Here is a 22701-nt window from a genome sequence, read left to right on the forward strand (position 1 = left end):
CTTCACAAATGATAACTGAGTTTCTCACTGACTTGTATAAAATGAGATATGCTCCCTGGTTGGTGAGCAGAAACAAGTTCTAGGACTTCATAAAATAACATTCATAGTTGTGGGAATTGTTAAAAACTATTGTTTTTTGATAGTAACATCCCACAGTAAAACTAACTCTCGTTCACAGTGTGTTTCTGAAAATGGTGTCATAACAGGGCATAAAATTAGATGTGTAGTTTGGAAACGTCCATCTTCTGTGACACTTGCCGTCTTCAGCAAAACAAAGGAACTTTTTAGAACCCTGTTTAACTGACTGAGGAAGAAGCTGCTGTGTGGCTGTCAGCCTTGTGTCCCGAGGACAGTCGGAGGGGCGCCGGCCGTCCCCTGAGAGGGGACTCAGGCTTGGGTCCTTTCCAGTTACCTTCTGGCCACGGCGGTGGCCGATAGCACCAGGTTTTGTAATTGAGCTGGGAAATGTGTCACACCAAATGTAGTTTCTGTGTGTGGGCTGGGGTTTCTGTCATCACCAGATCATTTCTAATTGATTTGAAAGATTTTAGTATTAATGCATTTTCAGCTGGTAGAAAACGATCACCATGCTGTCACTTCATGCTCCTCTTTTTAGGATTTCACTGAGTTTCTTGGATCTGTAACTTTGTATTTTGCATCAGATTTGGGAAAGTTTTGGTCGCCATTTCTTCAGATTTCTTGTTTGACCCAATACCTATCTACGTATCTGTCTGTATCTCCCTCTCCTCCCAGACTCCAGCTTCACTTACGCGGGACCACTGGATATTGTCCCCACAGGTCACTGAACTCGGGTCTTTGTTCTCAGGGATTAAGCTGGGGTCTGGTCCGTTGCCCTGGTGCCAAGTTTACTGATCTTCTGCCTTTTACCTGCGGCTGAGCCTGTACAGTGAATTTTTAATTTCAGAAATTATATGTATTTTAGTTCTGAAATTCCATCTGGTTCTTTGTTTACTAAGGTTTTATTTCCCATTCTGTCCATGTTTAAGTCCTGACTCATGTTCTTGGTAGCTTTTCTATAGATAACGTTTGGTTCTCTGCAAAGTGGTTATACCAACTAACAGCCCCACTAGCGAAATGTGATGGTTTTTGTTGGCCTGTTTTCAGCACGACTGTTGAAAGTTTTAGTATCTTCATTCTAGAGGGTGTGTCATATTCCTCCCGTAGTTTTAATTTGCTTCCCCCTAGTTATCTCACATGTTTATTGGCCACCTGGACTTTGTCTTTGTAAAGTGCCTCTTTCAGGTGTTTTCCCCCATTTTCCTGTTGGATAATCTGTCTCCTGTTTAGCTGTAGGAGTTATAGTAGTACTGTGTGGATTACATTTGCAAATAGCTTTTTCTTGTCTTTCGCTTTTTAATGGTGTCTTGATGAAGGGAAATTTTAAACTTTCATATAGTCCAGTTTATCAGTCTTTTTCATTATGCTTAAAGAATTTTTGATCCAAATTTTTAAAAATATTTGTGGTCATGAAGATACTGTGTTATCTTCTAAAATATGTTATAGTTTTGTCTATTTTGAAGACGAAAATATATATTCTCCATGGAACTGATTTGTGTGCGTGTTGTGAGGTTAAGGATCCAATTTCATTGTTTTCACACGTGAGTCCAATTAGCCTCCATCATCGCTGACAAAACTCCATGGTCACCAGTGGTGTGTGGCTGAGCCTCTGTTCTCCCCACGGGCTGCCCTGTCCATCTCTGCACGGCAAGGCCTTCCGTGGCACGTGCAGTCTGTCTTGGCTGTTTTGACGCTTTGCAGTTCACAGATTTTAGAATCAGCAGGTTAAGTTGGGCGTCCGTTTGAGATTTCACTGCTCGGTTTGGGAAGAATGGACATGTAGGTAACAGTGGGCCTTCCAAACTGCCCCCTTGTTAGCGCTTCTCTAATGCACATCATTATAGTTTTACCATTTTCTCCATCGAGGTCATATGCATCTTTTGTTACATTTAGTCCTAGGTTTTTCTTGTTTTGTGATGTCATTCTAAAAGATATATATTTTAAATTTGTTGGGATTTCATTTTCTAATTATTTGTTGCTGTTACATATGGAAATCCAGTTGAGTTTTGTATATTATTAATTCTATGTCTTGTTAAGCTCTTATTAATTTTAATAATTTATCCATAGTTATTTTAGCCTTTCTAAAACACAGTCATGTTTCCTGTGAGTAATGAGTTCTTGTTTTCTTTCCCATTCCTTTACTATGCGTTACTTTATTTTCTTTTTGTTTTGTTTTGCTGTTTGCTTTTTCATGCTGGCTGGTACTTCTGGTGCAATATGGATTAAAAGTGGTAATAGAATTCTAGATAATAAATAAAAGGTGAAGTTTGAGCATTTCACCACTAAATTTGTGATCGGTTTTTTGTAGATGGCCTTTCTCAGGTTAAAGAAGTTCCTTTTGTTGTTAATTTTCTAAGAATTGTACATCATGAATGGATGAATTTTATCAGACACTTTTCTGCAACTATTGAGATGTACATGTGTATGATTTTTCTCCTGTGTCCTCGGCTTGGTTAATTACCATAATTTGCTAATGTGAAAAGCACCTTACATTTCTGGGACGAGAACAACTTAGTAATAATGGGTTTTCCTTCACAGACAAATTGTTGTATTTGATTTGTTAACATTTTGTTTAGGATTTTGTATTCTAGGTAAAGCACTTAATGTCTAACTTTGGGCGATTATTTAAGTTCTCTGTCCTTGAGTTCTTCGTTTGTAAAATGGGCTGGTACCAGGTTTTCCCGAAAAAAAAAGCCCCAGTTAAGATCATCAGCCAGATGGACACATTTAGTGCGTTATGACGATGTTCCGAAGAAGATGACATGACTGTATTTGAATAAATGTAGATTGTTGTACATGAAAAAATAAGACCTCCCCTGAAAATACACCCTAATGCGTCTTTTGGAGCACAAATTAATGTAAGACCTGGTCTTATTTTCAGGGAAACACGGTAGTAGTGCCTGCCTTGTAGGTTGTTGTGAAGGTGGAATGAATTATTGTAAATAATGTTGTAGGCACTGACCCATAGGAAGCACAATGTCAACTGTTTGCGTGGTAGGCCACTCTGATAGCTTCCCTTCCCTCGGTGACCTTGCTAGCTGTGTCGTAAGATTAGAAGTCTGTTCTCTTCTGTTGGAAGAGATCCCTGCTGACCCCAGTTGGACTCTCTGTGAGAGAGAAATAGATTCTGTTGTGTCCAGCCCCTGAGATTTCGGGGGTTTTCCACTGTGGTTGGTGCTTCCTTACCCTACATCTGTGTGGGCTTCCATTTCTTCTTGAGTTAGTTTTCCTGAGTTATGCATCTCTAGGAAGTTGTTCAGGTGCCTAATTTTCAATTTTTTTTTGGCCTAACACGCAGTCCTTTAGTGCCATTTTAATAATAGCTTCAACATTTGAAGTTGTGTCCCTGAGGCAGATGGAGGGCGTGTGTCCTCCTTCAAGTAAGACCTGGCCGTTCAGGGGAAGGGATGCACGTAAGAGACGACCTCCAGCTGCTCGTGGCCTCGGGCTCTGCCTCAGCTGTCATCCGGGGCCCAAGTCAGTGACCGAGGCGGTGGGCCACTGGGGCCTGGCCCTCCTGCCACGGGGTTACCTCTGACAGGCCATCTCCAGAGACCCTGTGGGGCTGGCAAGACTGAGGGCTGCATTGTGGTCTGGAGGCTTCCCTGCTCCTGCGTCCCCCCCGGTTCCCCGCTAACCGCGTGGCACCTGCTCTGCCCACCTCACTGCCCGTGTCGTCCTCCTCGTGCTTCTCGTCCGCGCCCCCAGAAGCTCGTCAGCTTGATCAGTCCTTCCAGAGAACCAGCCGTGGCCTTCGTCCTTCTTTTCATTTTCAGTTTCCGCTTTTACCTCTGTTTTCAGCCGTGCTGAAACTAGTGACACATGTGGCTTAAAAATACTGTCTTACCAATTTTCTTGTTCTGTTTCCTCCTCTTGCTTTATCAGCTAATATTATTGACATGTTTTAGTTTAAACCTGTCATCTCATTTTTTGCTGTTTTTCTGTGATTGTTTTTCCTCTCTACTGTTGCTGTTTTTAGACCTTTTATCATTTAGCATTTCGTCTATGCTAGTTTGGAAGCTGCGTCCTCCTTTCTGCTATATTATCACCGTTCGTGTTTGTTCATCAGCCCGTCTGCCCCCTCGGACATGGTGCACGGCCATACGCTCTAAGTGCCTGCGACCCTTGTTTTCCCGTGGGGTTTTCACACTCCCGCCCAAGTATTTGTCGTCACTTGTGGGAGTTACTTACTATTCATTCTTTGCTCCACTTTCCTTCCTCCCACGTCCGACGTTCCATCTGTGATCACTTTCCTCCTGCATTTAGAATTTCTACTGATGTCTCCTGGTGAGAGTTCCTCTGGTGTTGTTTAAAATGCCTTCATCTTCTCTCCGTTTTTGAAAACTTTCGCTGGGCTGGGCGGGGCTGTCAGGCTGGCAGTTACCTGATGATGTCGTCCCTACCTTTGGGGGCTGCTGTGCTTGTTTGTAACGTGGTGTGGCTGCGCTGGACGAGACCAGGCCTCGGACACAGCAGATGTCTGGCCCACTGGCTCCTCATGAGGTCGGGTCAGGGGTCGCCTATTTGAGGAAGCGAAGGCTGTCTTGGGTTGTTAGTGCCTGTGTGTGACTGCTGGTTCAGACACTGAGGATAACGGAGGGCCACAGTTAACACCTTTATTGTCACTTTACCATTTGACACAATGTTAACAGCAGTGGACAAAGGAGGCGCAATGTGCAGACAGACATGAGCTATTTCACTGAAGGTCCCAGGCCAGGCCTTGACAGCGACCCCGCTCCTCGCACTCTGCGGGGTGGACAGCAGGGCCACCCCAGTCCACGAACGTTCCCGTGAGTGCGGTTTAGACTTTCTGAGTCAGGACACCCATGACATCGACATGACGAGCCATCACCCTGATAAAGTGATAGACTCGTTACTCCCTCACATAACAGAACAGTGTAAAAATATATTGCATGTGTATGTAAATCTATTTCCCTTTCCTGAAATCAGTTAGTGCAAAACTATGACCCTTTCAAGTTTCTTTCAGTTGTGCGTTTCCTTTGTTGTTTGGCTTGGTTTGGTTTTTCAAGAGTCTAAAGGGAGAGAGGGTTAACTGAAGCATCTCCAAGCATGGGTGACCACACCCGACTCACCCAGGGCCACCCCCACCCCCCACCCCAGCCACACTGTCCATGTGCCGCAAAGGCCACTGGGCTTCACAAAGTGTTCAGTAGTAAGTCAGTGGCAGGAAGCTATTCAGGGTCAGTGTTTTAAGATATTCTAGCCTATTGATAATTTCACAGTACAGCTGAATTGTCAGCCTGTGCTGTATTGAACAGGTGACAAGGTGTCCTCGTGTGGCGTGTGCCGTAGGACGGGGTGTGGGAGCCAGCGTGTATATAAATAAATGCCCAGACTGGGTCTGCAAGGGCTCCCCAGGGAAGGGCCAGAGGGCGGCTAGTTTAGGTTTCATGGGCTATGACATCTGTCAACCCCTCCCCACGAAGCAGCCACAGTGCCTCAGACACAGGTGTGGCCTCTGCCATTAAAGCTGTTCACAGAGATAGGCAGCTGTGCTGGCCCAGGGTGCAGACTGTGAGCCTCTGCCTGTGGCCGTGGTTCTTTCACTCCGTGGGGGGGGGGGGGGGGCGGAATGGCCAGTGGCCTGCCTGGAGCTCAGCCCTGGGGTGCAGGTGAGCAGGACAGACGGGGGTGGTGCCAGGGAAGTGCCCCTCGGGCAGGCTTCTGCCCAACAGAGGCACACCTGCTAAAATTCTCATGTCTCAAAACTAGGCCCAAGGGTATTAACAGTGTAAAAATACTCCAGTACAAATATATAGTATTTTGAACTTACACAGTTTGAACTGCAATTTTGGTAAAGCTAACTCTGTTACTGACCTTTCCCTAATTGCTTCTCCTATGGCGTTAATAGAAATAAACAGTATTCTGGTACGATGAGAGCTCTCAGACATGCTCCTTCTACTGTTCTCTCCTGATATTTAGACACCGTCAGCACTGTCCTTCCTCAGCTCGAGCCCCGTCACCTGGGTGTCCTCCCCTCAGGACGTGTCCCGTCACCTGGGTGTCCTCCCCTCAGGACGTGTCCCGTCACCTGAGTGTCCTCCCCTCAGGACGTGTCCCGTCACCTGGGTGTCCTCCCCTCAGGACGTGTCCCGTCACCTGAGTGTCCTCCCCTCAGGACGTGTCCCGTCACCTGGGTGTCCTCCCCTCAGGACGTGTCCCGTCACCTGGGTGTCCTCCCCTCAGGACGTGTCCCGTCACCTGGGTGTCCTCCCCTCAGGACGTGTCCCGTCACCTGGGTGTCCTCCCCTCAGGACGTGCCCCGTCACCTGGGTGTCCTCCCCTCAGGACGTGCCCCGTCACCTGGGTGTCCTCCCCTCAGGATGTGTCCCGTCACCTGGGTGTCCTCCCCTCAGGACGTGTCCCGTCACCTGGGTGTCCTCCCCTCAGGACGTGTCCCGTCACCTGGGTGTCCTCCCCTCAGGACGTGCCCCGTCACCTGAGTGTCCTCCCCTCAGGACGTGTCCCGTCACCTGAGTGTCCTCCCCTCAGGACGTGTCCCGTCACCTGGGTGTCCTCCCCTCAGGACGTGTCCCGTCACCTGGGTGTCCTCCCCTCAGGACGTGTCCCGTCAGCACTGTCCTTCCTCAGCTCGAGCCCCGTCACCTGGGTGTCCTCCCCTCAGGACGTGTCCCGTCACCTGAGTGTCCTCCCCTCAGGACGTGTCCCGTCACCTGGGTGTCCTCCCCTCAGGACGTGTCCCGTCACCTGGGTGTCCTCCCCTCAGGACGTGTCCCGTCAGCACTGTCCTTCCTCAGCTCGAGCCCCATCACCTGGGTGTCCTCCCCTCAGGACGTGTCCCGTCACCTGGGTGTCCTCCCCTCAGGACATGTCCCGTCAGCACTGTCCTTCCTCAGCTCGAGCCCCATCACCTGAGTGTCCTCCCCTCAGGACGTGTCCCGTCACCTGAGTGTCCTCCTCTCAGGACGTGTCCCGTCACCTGGGTGTCCTCCCTCAGGACGTGCCCCGTCACCTGAGTGTCCTCCCCTCAGGACGTGTCCCGTCACCTGGGTGTCCTCCCCTCAGGACGTGTCCCGCCACCTGGGTGTCCTCCCCCAGGACGTGTCCCGTCACCTGGGTGTCCTCCCCTCAGGACGTGTCCCGTCACCTGGGTGTCCTCCCCTCAGGACGTGTCCCGCCACCTGGGTGTCCTCCCCTCAGGACGTGTCCCGCCACCTGGGTGTCCTCCCCTCAGGACGTGTCCCGCCACCTGGGTGTCCTCCCCTCAGGACGTGTCCCGTCACCTGGGTGTCCTCCCCTCAGGACGTGTCCCGCCACCTGGGTGTCCTCCCCTCAGGACGTGTCCCATCACCTGGGTGTCCTCCCCTCAGGACGTGCCCCGTCACCTGGGTGTCCTCCCTCAGGACAGCCCTGTCACCGGGTGCCTGCTTTGCGTCCTCTAGTCACAGGTGACATGCAGTGTGTGACCACGGTCAGGAGCAGCTGACTGGAATGCATAAGCACGTGCACACAAACACACCCTGCGAGCCTCACAGCAGCCGGAACCTGATGGCTGCTCGTGCGTGTTTCATGCGGTGAGCTTGGAGTCCACATACGTGTCATGTGTTCAAAGCCTGCACACCAACGCAGTAAAGAACAACAGATGGTGTTAGAGGGACAGAATGGTGACCAGTTTGTCTCATGACTCAGTTTCCGCCTCTTCTTGCTTGCCTGCTTGGGAGGGTGGGTTTGCAGAGCCACACTGACTGGAGGAGGCTGCGTCCTGGCGTGTATGTGGCTGACGGAGCCTGCGGACGGGCAGGGGATGCAGGAGACCCCAGTGGCACCTCGGTGCTGTGGTCCAGGCCCCTGGGCCGGTGTGTGGGGTTCTCCCTGGGGGGCTGGGACCGCGAGGCCACCGGGGAGCAGCTGTGTGCACTTGACCCTCACTGGTGACACGCAAAGGGAAGCGCTGCTGTAAGGGTCAGCGGAGTGACCGGTCCTTTCTTGTCGAGCAGGTCACCTGCACCGGCCTGTGGGATAGGCTGGTGCTCCACAGGCCAGGACCGCCTCATGGGAAGACGGGGGCTCCAGTCCAAGGTGGGCTCTGCGGCCAGGACCCCAAGGACGGGAACTCATGTCGTTTCTTTTGCTTAGACCCCACTTTCCCAGTGAGTTCCTGGCAGCCAGACCCCCACTGGGGTCGGACCTTCCATGTGGAGGCCATTCTTGCCTGAAGACAACACTCTCGGACCGGGGACCATGTCCTGGTGTCGGGCACCCTCTCGTGTCCTGGGGGCGAGAGCTCTGAGAAGGGGCAGCATCCGTGGTGCCCAAGTGACATGCGTTCTTCTACGGGCTGTGGCATGGGGACCCTGTGCTGTCCTCTCTGGTGTGCACGCTGTGGGGACCGAGGTCCTGGATTCCAGTGTCTGTGACGGTGGGGACTGGGCTATTCACGGGCAGGAGACCCCCGTCCCCGGCGGTGTCTCCGGGCCCTGGGGAGGAGCCCTGCTCTGTGACCACCGATGAGAACGTCACCGGCCATGGAACATGGGCTGTGGTTTGTCAAGAAACACGGGGCATGTTCGGTTGTCTTCAGACATGCTTCCCACAGGTTTCACACAAGGTCCAGCCTGGGCCGGGGGGGAGCACAGGGCGAGGGCTGGCCTCCTGCCTGCCTTTCCCCCAGACCTCCGTCCTCAGTTTCCCTGCCCGGCCAGGCACTTAGGATCCCCAAGTTAGAAACTTTCGAGGCAGTAGTGAGACTGTGGCCTAAAAGTGACCCTTGAAGCCTGCGCTCTGTGATTTCCTCCGTTCCAGTGCCACACGCTGGGAGCTCCCAGTGCCTCAGAACAAAGCTGCCTGCAGAGGACATCACCACCCTCAAGTGAGGGCCTGCAGGGGGGTGGCAAGGGGCCTGGGGGAGACCGTTGCTTCAGAGGAGCCATGTCATCTGGGAGCGCTGGCCCTGAGCCTGTCGGGCGGGGCTTGGAGGCGCGTGTGTGCGCCACGGCAGTGCTGGTTCCTGTTTAGCTGCGTGTCTAGGAAGGGGGTGCAGAGCGCACAGTGGGGTGGCCAGGCTCCAGGAAGCATTTCCCCGAGGCTGCCATGGGCTTCTGCCAGGACCAGCTCCAGGACACATGGTCCAGCTGGTCACACATCAGGTTGTGGATCCGTTTATGTGCTGCTGCCAAGCGCCACCCTGACCTGGCTTTGTGCGGTTTCCTCGCTCAAGGGTTAGGACAGCCCAGGAGGCTTGATCCCAGGGGCCTTGTGCTGTGAGCGAAAAGGGGCAGCCTCGTCCACCCTCAGCCTCGACCCTGGAGCCCAGAGCGGGCACGGGCAGAAGACACCTGTCACGTGGCTGCCCGTGCAGGAGCCTCAGAGCCAACAGGGGCTTGTGACCTGGAGACACAGGGCCAGCAGGAAGAGAGTCACAGAAGCAGGGTGTCCAGAACCTTTCCAGATCCGTTTTGAGGATAAAGAAACAGTTATGGTTTCTTCTCGTTTCTCATTTAAAAACCGAAATGACCTGTCGTCCTTCCTTTCAAACTTCTAACTTCACACATCAAATCACTTTCCTTGGGTCCACTGAGGGGCGTTCTTTCCTGGCTCACCTTCCTTTGCACACCAGCCTTCACTTACATGAGTGCACTTAGCACAGACCTGGTTCGTGGGCGTGGGTGTGCGTGTGCACGAGTGTGGGTGGGCATGTGAGTGCGTGAGTGCATGTGTGTCAGCGTGAGTGTCATGTGCGAGCGTGCACCGGGGCCCACACCTGCACAAGGCCTTGCAGACACTGCCGTCCGGTTCCGGATTCTCCCGTTTCACCGCTGCTGGTGTGTTAGTGCACGCTGCCCTGCGGCTCCTGGGAGAGTCTGCCAGCCAGGAGGTCCCCTCTGACAGGGTCCCCCTTCGCCTGCAAACCAGGTGGCCGTGTGGTCTGGTCCCAGAAGACTCTGGAAATGACCAATTGTTGACTTACCAGCACGGGACGAGGCAGGTGTGTTAGAGGAAGGTCTGAGTTCAGGGGCCCACCTGGGGTTGGAGAGGAGTGCGCCGGGGTCCCAGGCAGGAGGCAGGCTTGAGTGTCACCCTCAGCCACCTGCCCGGGCATCTGAGTTCTGCCCCAGTGAGTCCAGGAATGTAACGAAGTGTGAGGCGATGTGGGCCCACGACGGAGGACGGCTACTTGCCCCCCTGCACCTTCTGGTCGTAGGTGCCCGCATGCTTGTACCCTGGCACGTAGCCGGACTCGTCCACGAGGTCCACGCGCCCGGCCTTGCCTTTGCCTCTGCCCGACGGGTCGAAGCGTTCCTTGTGGGAGCCCGTGAACTTGGTCGTGTCCGTGAGCCGCGACACGGTGGGGGACGAGATGGCTTTCTGCAGGAGGAGCAGGGAAGGTTAGCCGCACAGGGAGGGGAGGTCCCCGCACGACGCACGACGGGCACTGAGGGGGGCGGCCTGGGCCAGCCCGCACCCCGGTGACTGAAGGCTTCGTCCTGTCTTTATGGCCCTGCCACCCGTTCCCCAGACCTCACGTGTCACGCTCCCCAAGGGACCCTCCTCGCTCACCGTCACCCCTGAGATGATGGGGGCCTTGCCCTCGATGAGCCTGTGCACCTCGCGCACGGCCTCCTCGCTGCTCTTTTCCTTGAACCTCTTCTTGGCCAGCTCCTCCAGCGCCTCCTGGAACTGCTCGAACGTGATGGTCCGGCAGCCCTTCCCTCTGCAGGGAGAGAGGACGCAGGGCCACCAGCCACTCGCACGGCCACTGGCTTCCATGCTGCAGAACCAGCTGCTCTGAGCAGTCGCTGGGCTGTGACCCGGCACCTGACCACATGGGTGAACCCCAACCTCGCCCAGGGGCCTGATGGGGGTGCCCAGCCCTGCCCGGGAGCCCTGCCCGGGACCCCCGCCCGCCTCTCCCTTCCCCTCCCCCAGCTCTTCCTTCCCCCTGCCCCCCTCCCTCCCTTTCTCCTCCCCTTCCCCTCTCCCTACCCTCCCCCTTCCTCCTCCTCCTGCCCTCCCCTTCCCTGCCTACAGTGTTTACACCCAACAGTCCGTTGCCATTGGCAACAATAGCAAATATAAATTGTCTTGGAAAACAGCTTAAAGGAAGCACGTCCTTTATGAACAACTGGACATTGAAACGAAGCCGTTGTCTGGTTCTAAACGGGGTATATTTGTGGCCTCCAGTCAGGGAAGGACTTTCAGAAAAGTTACTGTGACAAGCTCAGTGGATCCAAACCACAAGGGAGACGCCTGGATCCTGCCTGGGGCCAGGGAGTCTGCGTCAGGGTTACCACGCGGCCAGGCGGGGCGCCCCCCAGGACGCGGCCAGGAGGGGCGCCCCCCAGGACGTGGAGCCGGCTGCGTGAGGAGCGGGGCGCCCAACGTTTCCTTCAAACGCATCTGATGGGAGAAGCTCTGAACTGGCTCGTCATCTTTTATAATTTTAACTGGAAAACATTCTTGCCACTTTAACTGGGTCTTTCCCAGCTATTCCATTCAGTGTGTTTTGAATGTTTTAAAATCAGAGATGGCGTGAAGGGGCCCCCTGGTTCCCACCCAGGGTGGATAACAGCCGAAACCACCCAAGTTCAAGACTCACATCTCAGCCCCAGGACGACACGCAGGGACAGGCCCCTGTGACGACAGGACACACAGGATTTACAGCAAAGGCTACTGAGTGGAGGAAGGAGCATGTGTGTAACACACGGAGCTGGAAGACCGACATCCCCAGGGAAAGGGATGAGCTCCGATCTGCCTTGTGCCATGTACAAAAGTTAACCCAGACGGATCAAAGTCCTAAATTTATCATAAAGCCTAAAACTAAAACTTCTGGGAGAACATCTAAGAGAAAGTCTCTGTGACCTTGGGTTAGACAAAGATTTCTTAGAAATGACACCAGGAAACAGTCCATGAAAGAAAAGAAGATGAACTGGATTTCACCAAAGTCTTAAATGCCATTTTCTTCAAAAGACACTAATGAAAAGACAAACCACAGACTGGGAGAAAATACAAAGCACACGTCTGATAAAGGACTGTATCTCAAATAGACAAAGAACTCTTAAAACTCAACAAGAAGAAGGAACCCAGTGTACAAAATTGGGCAGAATCGCTGAACCAGACCTGGTTCAAAGACCTGTGGGGGGCAAAGCGGCCAGTCCACAGGGAGGGCCCAAAGGCCCTGACGGAAGAAGACGACGTCCCCCATGCATGGGGACGCGGGGCCAGCACCCAGACGCAGCCGCTGCGGGGACGCAGCATGGCGTCCACTGTGGAAGGCAGTTTGGCAGTTTCTTAAGGTCACGACCCCACAACTCCCGGGTTTTCCCTCGAGAAATGAAAACGAGCTCACACGGAGTCACTGTTCACTCACAGTTCTCAGTCACCAAGACCCAGAAACGCCGGCGGTGAGCGGACAGACACGCTTTGGCACATCCATAGCCCACATGGGGTCCACCTGCACTAGTGACACGTGTGTCTGAAAACACAGGACATGCAAAGCAACACCCCCACAGTCAGGAGAGCTGAGCGGAGGCCGCAGCCGACCTCACCCCAGGGAGGCCCCTCGGGAGGGGGACCAGGAGCATTCAGAGCCGTCTGTCCTGAGGGCGCTTCTCCCCACAAGGACCACAGGGCAGGGGCTGGGTGGCTGGTGGACACAGGGCTTCATCAGACTCCGTGTTTGGCGGTGGGTTCCGCCCCATGGAGCTCTTGGCCATGAAACCCATCAACACGCTGAGGCCTGCGGTGCCAGGTTGGATGAATCGGGATCCCATGCAGGGCCGTTCTGGGCCGCTGCCCTCAGCCTGGCTGCCTAGAGTGGTGTAAACATGGCCTCTTTTCTCCCTCTGGACCCTGCGGGGTGGGTAACCTCTAGAGCCACAGGCCTGTTTGTTTGTCCTGGGCTGTCACAAGCACTCCTGTCTCTTGTCACGGCCTGCCTGGGATGGCACATGAATGCCAGCCCTGACGGCCAACCCTCTGACCAGCCACTGGGGCACTCGGCCGTCTCAGGGCACCCGGCACCAGGCGCCACCAGTGTGACTCACTCAGCCCAGGGGTGGGGGACGGCCAACGGGGGCTCCGGTCAGAGGCCACATTCAGATCGGGGTGGACGTCCAGGCCCAGGGCCCTGGCTCGCCTACTCCACCTGGCCAGGCCAGTGTCCCCAAGTGTCCCCACTGTGACTGGCGGGTGGGTCTGGGAACCTTCCCCAGGGGACTCAGTCTCCTGCTGCTGGGAGAGTCCACAGCAGGTTCTAGAATGATAACGCCAGTCCCTTCCCTGGAGACACGATCACCTTACACAGCTCTCGGCACACAGAGCGGGCCTGTTCTCGAGTCCACAGGACGGCGGTGCGCCCACACCGGCCCTGCTCTGACGGCAGCTGTTGTGCTGGAAAGCCAGCCCAGCAGCGATGGGGGCCCGTGACCTGGGGCTACGCTCTGCTTCCCAGTCCCTGCGTCCCCTGGGCCTGAAGGCCCAGCTCAGGGCAGGCAAGGGGTCAGGCTGGCTGCTCCTGAAAGACCAGGGCCCCGGGGGCCAGCCCAGACCTGCAAGGACAGATGTGTGTGTCCAGTAACATGAAGGCTCCCAGGCTCTGGCCAGTGTCCCAGGATGGAGAACAGGACCCCCAACCCCTCCTGAAAGGCACAGCCAGATTCCCGGGGGGGGGGGGGGGCGGTCAGAGAAAGTGCTGGCTCTCCCAGGCTCCCCCAGGTGACCTGTCCAGACAGCAGCCTGGCTGGCCAGGACACCAGTGTGGGCAGGAAGCGAGGGGTTGAGGGGGGCATCGGAGGTACTGCCAAGGATCAGAGAGAGGGAGCCTCTGGGATACACCCATCAGCTCTGGGCCAGTGGGGGAACGGGCTCCTGGGGGACCTGTGCCTGTTGGGGATGTGACACCTGGGGCGCCTGATGTGCTTGGGGAGGGTGCAGCTGCTCTGATCGGCCTCTGCTGGAGACAGCACCCCTCGCCCCCTCCAGTGACCGGCCCCCCGAGCCCCCCCAACTGGGCCCCAGCAGGTGCAGAGCCAGGAGCGCAGACCCAGCCCCCGCCCATGGATGGCAGGGTGCTCAGCTCTCAGGTGGGGCAGGCAAGGTGCCAACCTGCCTGAAGGGGCAGCTGTGACCCTCACATTCAGTTACACTCCCCTAATTAGAAAAAAAGTCCTCCTAAGTGTGTGTGTGCCTAGGGTGGCCGGACATGGGGTGGGGGGTGCCTGGGGCTGGACTTAACCCTGTGAGGGGCGGGGCCCTAGAGGCTCAGGGCGGAAGCCACTGGACACCCTGCACTGCCTGGGTGGCCACAAGAGGGCCCCACAGAGGATTCGCCAACAGCCTCCCTGATGCTGAGACCCTAACACCTAAACTGAAAGCCCAGCTGGGGGCACCCTCCCTCCAGGGCCCTCGCCACCAGCTGGAGGGAGGTACTGGGGCAGGAAAGGCCCAGCGTGGAGCTGCTGGACGCCCTTCACTCTAGGAGTGTGGCCCATTCAGCCCCCAGGCCCAGGAGCAGGGAGGGAGCCCCTGGGCACTGAGCAGGCACTGCCACCAGCCCTGTCAGGTCACTGTCATCGGTGGTGTTTCTTGGACATCATATCACACGCAGAGCTCTCTGCCCACTCCAGCAGCCCCCACCCAACAACGGCGCTCTCATGGGGGCTTGCGGTCCGACAGCTTCCTGGGTGCACATCGCTTGGGTCCGTTACCCCAGAGCCGAGGGGTCCCTGCCTCAGACAACTCTCACGTGTCCTGGCTATGGCTGTGGCGTGTGTGGCAAGAACACAGCAGCTTTCCAGGTCGCCTGCTTCCTCCTAACCTGGGACCAGATGCTGGACTCGGGCTAGTTGTGTCAGCATGAGTCGCAGGAAACAGGCTGCTGCTATGTGAACACACAGCACCCGGGAGACAGTCGGGAGGTGGCAGAGGCTGCAGCAGACACCTGCCCTCCTCTGCCCCTTGGTCCGCCTCTGCCCCTGCAGGCCGGGGACGCCAGTGTCTGCCCCGCACATGCAGGCCAGGCAGGCAGGACGGAACTGGACGTTGCCATCCACAGCCCCCAAGTGGCTTGTGCATGTAAAGTCCTGATTAATTAATATTTCAGACTGACCATCGTCTGTCCTTTGGGGCGGGGAGGGTGCCCGAGTCTTTGTCTAGGTAACAATAGTCTTCCGTCCAGACCTGCTATAAAGCTGCAAGAAATCTGTTTAAAATGTAACGCATAGTAACATGAAAACAGACAGGCGCTGCCATGGTGACAGGATGTAAACAAAGGCTGCAGATACCCCAGCTGGCGCCCTGGCAACCTCCCCAAACAGGAAGGGCCAGCTTTTCTCCACCAAATGGGCGACTCTGAGGTCCCACACCCATCTTGCAGGACCCCACGACCCTGCCTGGGGACTGTCCCCCCACGACCTCTCCCAGGCCCTGTTCCCCCAACGATACTGCCTGCCTCTTCCATCCCAAGGACAAGGCATGAGCCCCCACCATACCCTGCGTGATGCCCAGCAAGCCACCCAGGCATGGGGACCCCACCTCCCTTCTAGGGGTCTCTGTGGCTGCCACTCTGTGACCTTGACTGTGTGGTGACCAGGACCCCTCACTGGGCTGGGGCCACAGCTGCCCATTCTGTTCCGCATCCCCCTACAGTGACCTGAGGCAGAGACAGCCCTGCCTTCTGCAGTGGGGAGCCCGCTGTGCCCAGGAGCCAGGGACCAGGCCTCAGGCACGAAGTATCCGAGCAGCTGACATCCTGCCTCCCAGGACGGCACTGGGAGCAGGTGGGCTCCTTCCCAGTACCCACTCATGCTGTGACCCAGCAGGTCCCAGTGGGCACCTGCTTCCCGCACACGGGCTTCTGGCCTATGCAGCGAACTCGTCCTCTGAATGAGCCACCTCGCCTCCTGCAAGGAAGTGCAGAGCCTGTGTGTGCACGCTCGTGTGCATGCGTGTGTGCATGTGTGCTGTGGGCTTGTGCACACATGAATATATGCATGTCTACGTGTGTGTGGGCTGTGAGCTCATGTGTGCACACGTGTGCAATGGCTACATGCAGTAGCTTGAAGGCAACTTACTGCTGAGGAATTAAGAGCGAGGGAAGGAAGAGTAGCCACCACCCTGACACAGCAAGTCTGGACCAGTGCCGTGGGCGTGGGAACCGGTGGCACTCCTCTCGCCTCCCTCCCAGCCCTTCTGGAACATTCCCCGACAGAAACAGCTCTTGGGGTTCCTTTGCTTCTGCATCTGTCCCCTCTGTCTTTCCTGAACACATTGAGTTTACACAGGCCAACTCTACGGGCCTGTAGGACCTGCCCGGGGACTGAGGGAGGGACCATGCTGAGCCCCGTGAGCCCTGCCCCCCACTGCGCCCTTCCCCCCGGGCCTGCATGCTCCTCTAACCCTGGGCCTTCAGACGGCACAGGCTCACTGGAAATGGGGAGCTCCAAGATCCCATGTCCCCTTAGTGTGTCTGATCTGTCCAACTGGAGTAAATCTTACTGGTTCCCACTGTTCAGGTGAGGCTGGAAAGGTGGGGTCCCCGCCACCTGACGAGTGCCTGTCTCCTGTGCTCCATCATTTTCGGCGCCACCTCCACCCTGCCCCAGCCAGGCCACCCCAGGGCAACCTCCCGCCTCATGGGAACAAGCTAACCCCAGGATAGCCGGCCTGTGGCTCTGCAGGGACTGGCAGTGATGGCTGCCCCTCAGCCTCAGGTGGCTGTCACCTAGGGCATCGGGGAGACCTCACCTCACAGCATTTCCACACACAGTGGTGACATGAAGTCACAGCCTCTGGGGAAGCAACTTAAGAAAGTATTCACGACCTCTGTGCTCAGAGCAGGACGGATGGAGCAGCCAGGCCACTAAGCGGAGGGCGCGGGTGACCTGAGACGGAACATGGGCCAAACTAAGCGGGAATGACGCCATTTTCCAGCAACAGGCATGACCTGGACAGAGAGGGCTGGACAGTTGGTGGCTCTGGGGGACGCTGTTAATTTTCTCAGGTGTGGTCGTGGGTTGTGGACGGCAGGAGAATGTCCTGGCACTTCACAGGTGCCCAGCAGAACCCTGCCTGCACGAGCCCCCAGCGTCTAGGAGAAAGGGTGTGTGCAGCGAGCGTGGACACTCACGCACGCATGCACGCACAGAGGAAGCACGGGGGCACTGCTCAGACTCCATGCTCACTGTCATCTTGGCCACACTCTGCCTCATCTGTGGTCATTTCCCCAAGTGGAGGGGACCCCACGGAGGGGCTGGCTGGCAGGGCCGGGTGAGACCCCGCTGGCACCTCCAACAGGCTTCACAGCTCAGCACGGGCGGCCACCTCTCAGACTCGGCCACCTGAGACCCCCAAGCCCCGTTGGCAGGGCCCCCGACACGGGGTGTTCTGGCTCCAATCCCTGGGCACCTGACTCTGGGATCGGAAGGGTCTGGAAGCATCACACCTCCTTGCAGCCCTAAGCACAAACCCCAGCCGCCCAGACGCGTGTCCGGCCCACACAGCGAGCCCAGTGCACTTACTTGATTTTGCTGAAGACAATGTCCACGTCGGTGACAGTCACATTCTTCCCGTCGATCACCTGGCAGTCCTTGCACAGTTTCGACCAGTTCTTCCCGTGCAGCTCCTTGCCCGTGGCTCTGGTGTCCCCGTGCACCGCAAACCGCCGGAAGGCCTCCTCCAGGGCGCTGAGCTCGGGGGCCGCGGCCGCCCCCTCGGGGGTGCCTTCTGACTCCAAGGACAGCCGCTTAGCCGCCTTGTCCTTCGCGGGGTCCCCCGGGGACTTTGGGGGTGTCTTGTTGGCGGCCTTGGCGGGCTTGGCCTTGCTGTCGGCCATGTTCCTGGGGAGGAAGGATGGCATAGGGTTATTCTGTTTCTGGGGGCCGCTGCCCACTTACAGGACACGGCAGGGACCCGGGGACCTGCGGAGCCAAGCCTTGGGCAGAGGGGCCAGAACCCTGTCCAGGTGGCCACAGCTGGATGCCGCTGGGCAAGGCACTGCCCCTCGAGTACCAGCACCCTGCCAGCCATTGCTGGGTCACCCCTCCCCAAACAGTCAAATCCATCAGCAATGGCAGGACCGTGGGGGTGCCCCCCCCCCCACGCTCTCCCCTCCTCTGGGGATTCCCAGAACGATACCCGTCCCAGGGCCATGCAGTACTGCCATCCTTGGAGAAGGGGTACAGAATCCATCCTGCTGCCCCTGCCTCGGGGCTGAGACTGCTGTCCTCGTGCAGGTGGGAAGAGGGAACCTGGCGTCTGCCAGGGACACTGAGGGCTGAGCAGGGGCTGCGTCAGATCCCCAAACCCAGCTGGGTCCCCGTGGGGCTGAGGACAGGAGCCCGTGCAGGCTTTGGGAGCACAGGGCTAAGCTCCGCTGCCTCCACTGGTGGCCGGGGACGGCGTGGGGGGGACCCCAATTGCCCAACCCAGGCAAAGCTCCAGAGGAGCACCCGCCAGGGAGAATGGACAGGGGCTCAATGAGAGGAGCGAACTCGGTCGGGGCCACCAAGCGAGCTGGCTCGGGACCCTGCCGCTCAGTGAAAATCCCCTTCAAATCTGCTTTGTCAACACCAGTTAGGACAGAGGCAGAGGCGGGGAGGGGTCCTGGTGACCCTGCTGAACTCAAGACCAAACAGGCTGCCAGCAGCCGGACTCACATGCCCACGACCACCAGGTGAACATTCTCGGGGGCCTCACGGGCGCCGTCCCACCCTGTCCCCCTCTGTGATGGCATAAAAAGTAGACCTGTTGTTGGGAGAATTCCCGGATGCGGGGACAGGGCCGTGGGTGCCTGCAGGGCACAGGGGACAAAGGGTCTGGGCACCTGCAGGGGACGGGGCTGTGGGCGCCTGCAGGGCACAGGGGACAAAGGGTGTGGGCACCTGCAGGGGATGGGGACGGGGCTGTGGGCGCCTGCAGGGCACAGGGGATGCTATCTCTGCACAGACTCCAGTGCCAAGGTGAGTCGGGTGTCAGTGGAATGGCTTCCCGGCTTATCGCTGACACCATTTCTTTGAAACAGGAGCTTCTCACCTGCAGCCAAGGGCAGCTGAGTGCTCACCAAGTGCTCACCATGGCACTTCTGCAGCTCAAGGCCCAGGAAGGAAAGCGGCTCGGAAAGTTCTAGAAGCTGAGTCGGCTTATGAGAATGTGGGGACACATGTGTCTGTGTGTGTGTAAGAAGCCTCTTAGGATGCCTCAAACTCAGTGGACCTTCTGTGGTCCAGGCCACATCACATGGGAGAAGAAAACCCGCCAAAGTGACACTGGGGAGAGCTGTCCCTGGGTGTCAGAATTACAGGTCCTTTCTCCTCGTGCTTTTCTGCATTTTGCAGATTTCCTCCAGGCGCCATTTCATAGTGAGGGCCCGGGTCAGCGCTCCGGGAGCCAACAGCAAGCCCCCCGGGGTGTGGCGGGTCGAGCACCCCGCCAAGGTCAGAGGAGACGGACCCCTGTGAAGTGCTCTGGACATGTGCTAACAGACACGTAGGGCAGGCTCTCTGGGAAGCTGAGTCGCCAGGGACCTGAGAATGAAGGACACAGGGCACAGATGTGGGCTCAGGCACAGCGCACCCCTCAGCCGCCAGCTCGGCTCGCTGGTGGCTACACCTGCAGTCACTGAAAGTGAGGACTGAACACGATGTCACAAGTTCTGTTTTCTTGAGGTTTACCTGGAAAAGGCAATAACCACTGAAACAAACACGGGACAGGTGCATGAGGGGAAACGGAGGCAGGTAGATGCAGCACTGATTTGCCACCAAGTGCAGGAGAAGTGTGAGTGGGAATGAGCCACACGAAGGCACTGGCATGTGCCGCCCTGAACCCCACTGGACAGCTGGGGTTCCTCCCAGCCCATAACCACCCACGATGGTAAGCAGGTGGGAGAGGAAAGTGCACTCAGCCAGGCTGGCACCAGGAGACAAGGACGGCGCTTTAAATGTTCTGAGAGAAAACCCTACTGACTGGGGCTTCTGCACCCACACCACTGTCCCCAGGGGTGGGGGCCAAGACCGGCTGCAGACAGACAAGCTTGGTGGCTCTGCCACACTCACCAACAGGTATTGGTGACGGTCAGTGTGGCAGGAATCCACGGGGACCCGGGGAGGGCACCTGGGGGAAAGTGCACCGAGGCGCCACGGAGCCCGCGAGGCCGGTGCCGGAGGGTCTCACGCACAGTCCCCTCAGACTGCGCCTGGGGTCAGCTGGCCCAGGGCCTTTCCCATAAAGCAGATGGCAGCAGTGACACTGGACGTCTCCTCCTGGAACTGTCAACGCCATTTCGGGGCCGTTACTGGGTGTGTTGCTGGGTTTTCTTTAGGGATCAGCTTGGAGCCCGTTCTCTGACACGGTGGAGGCCACGGTGGACAGAAGGCACTGGGGCAACGACCGTCCTCCCTGACCACTCTGTCTGGGCGGGGCTCCTGACCTCGCAGTGGCAGAGGTGACGCAGCCACAAGACCCTGTCTGGGTTCCCCTTTGTTTCACTATGAACATGCATCATGTTAATAAAATGTGCTGAGACTGACTTGAACAAATGTGACGGAAGGATGAGACCCTGCGAGCCAGGAGGGGAAGCGTCCAAGGGAACCGTTTGCTCTCGCGGGAAGCGGGACTTGAGCAGGCAGGTGACAGCAGGACAGGAGCCAGAGCCATAAGGGACAGGGACTGTGGCTTCCAGGCTGTTCTTCCATGTTTGAATTGCTCTAATAAACCCATGTGCTATTTCCACAATAATGTGATAACAATCAATTTCATTTAAAAAGAAACCAAGGTCTACTGCAGGGGCGTCCAAACTGTGGCCCGCGGGCCAACTGCGGCCCGCAATCCATTGTTAATTGGCCCGCAGCAAATTCCAAAAATGTATTTAGTTTACTTAAATAAACCAGCTGAGGCAATATGTACTTCCCCTCGAGTGAGTGGCCCGGCTGTTTGTGTATTTTACCGCATATGGCCCTTGGTAAAAAATGTTGAAAAAAGTTTGGACACCCCTGGTCTACTGGAATAGAGGTGTCCAGACAGACCCTGCCGTGCCAGCGATGACAGGCTCTCAAGGGGCCCCTCCCAGCACGGGCCTCCAGCCCCCCGCAGCCTGGCTTCTCTCCCCCCATGGAGGCTACGGCTCCCCTATTTTCCTGCCCCCATTGCTGCTGGGGGTGCAGTGAGTCTGAACCCTGGGTGGCCTCCCAGGCCCCTTCCCACCTGTGCCACCCACTTTCCACCATGATGAAAAATAAACTCATTTAGAGGAAGAGGCTGCCAGGAAGTCAAATACCAACCCACCAAATGCAGCATTAAACGGAGGACCTCTGGGGTGTGGACCACACTCTTAGGTGTGTACTGCACCCCCAGGTGTGCACCCTGCATCCAGGTGTGTCCCCTGCACCCAGGTGTGTCCCCTGCACCCCCAGGTGTGCACCCTGCATCCAGGTGTGTCCCCTGCACCCAGGCGTGTCCCCGGCATCCAGGTATCTCCCCTGCATCCAGGCTGTGTCCCCTGCACCCAGGTGTGTCCCCTGCATCCAGGTGTGTCCCCTGAACCCCCAGGTGTGTGCTCTGAACTCCCAGGTGTGTGCCTTGCATCCAGGTGTGTGCCCGAGAGCCAACCCTGCCCTAGCCAAGATGTCCCTTACAGGGCACAGGTCAGCCTATGGTAGGAGTGGAGGCCTACCAGGTATGACCAGGTGTCATGGAGCCTGGGTGCACAGGAGGCTCTGTCCTTGCTCCCTCAGTGTGAGGATTTTCAACAGTTCGGGAAAGCACCAGTGAGTCAAGTTCTGACTTATTTCATGGTTGGCTCAGGACCCCCAGCTCCCTGTGAAACCCAGTTTCTCTCCTTGCCCTCTCCAGTCTGCTTCTGTGGAGGGAGCCCAGACCCTGTGGGATGTTTGGAGGGTGGAGAGGGAGGAAGAGGAGAGCACAGAGGGGCAGGGAGGCCACAGAAGGCTGAGGGACACACCTGTGAAATGCAGATGGGGAGCTGGGACCTGCCTTCCCAGACAAGAGCTGGGTTCCCCTGGGATCCCTCTTCTGCTGGCCTCAGGGACCCCGGGCAGGAGGACAGCTGTGCCCCTCTCTGTCCCTGGGCCTCTGACTGAGCAGCCCACCATAGGCCCGTTCCGTGTGGGACCCCAGTGGTGAGCCCCTTAGCAGCTCGGCGAGGGGCGAGGGGCGGGCAGGTGAGCTGGGGGAGCCAGCACGTCCAGTCCTGTGTGAGCCATCAGCTCGGCCAGGTCCCACTTGAGGCAGGGCAGGAGCTGTCCTAGAGCTCAGGAGGGGACTGACACAGAACTCACACTGGCATAGGGACAGACTGTTACTGGAGGTGCATTTTCAAAGGAGGGCTGGAGAGGGCAAGGCAGACTGAAGGTGGAATTACAGATCACTGTGGCAGAAGGTGTGTGAGGGGGGCACTTGGTGCCCAGAGGGCTGTCGCCCCGAAAGAGTAAAACAAAAGCCCCAGTCCTGGTGACCCCATCCAGACCTGGGGACACCTGTCCACCGTGCTCTACAGACCATCCCACTGCTGAGGCCAGGCTGAGGCTCAGACCCCACGTTATCACCCTGGCCCACCGCCCCCTCACGGGCTATAGATGCTCCAAATACGGACTGTGACAAGGTTCCTATTTACAGAACAATGTTCCCTGA

The 22701-nt window shown here is 56.9% G+C and overlaps 1 protein-coding gene across 11 annotated transcripts in view; it reads right to left on the reverse strand.

The window, feature by feature from the left end:
• Positions 1–4680: 4680 nt before the first annotated feature.
• TPPP (tubulin polymerization promoting protein) overlaps positions 4681–22701 on the reverse strand; it is a 33930-nt gene continuing 15909 nt past the window's right edge. For 3 of the 11 annotated variants that reach the window (XM_074329152.2, XM_074329153.2, XM_088796414.1), the window contains exons 2-5: positions 17577–17894; positions 10618–10828; positions 7141–10425; positions 4681–6971 (exon numbers count right to left, since the gene is read on the reverse strand). In XM_074329152.2, coding sequence (XP_074185253.1) covers positions 10231–10425; positions 10618–10828; positions 17577–17890 — 720 coding nt within the window. In that variant the 5' untranslated portion in view covers positions 17891–17894 and the 3' untranslated portion in view covers positions 4681–6971; positions 7141–10230. Of the gene's footprint in view, positions 10426–10617; positions 10829–17576; positions 17895–22701 lie in introns of all 11 variants that reach the window. The other 8 variants (XM_074329155.2, XM_074329154.2, XM_088796420.1 and 5 more) reach the window with 7 other exon arrangements.

Source organism: Rhinolophus sinicus, chromosome 3, assembly GCF_057876585.1.
Source record: "Rhinolophus sinicus isolate RSI-liver-muscle chromosome 3, RSI-T2T, whole genome shotgun sequence".
Lineage (NCBI taxonomy): Eukaryota > Metazoa > Chordata > Mammalia > Chiroptera > Rhinolophidae > Rhinolophus > Rhinolophus sinicus.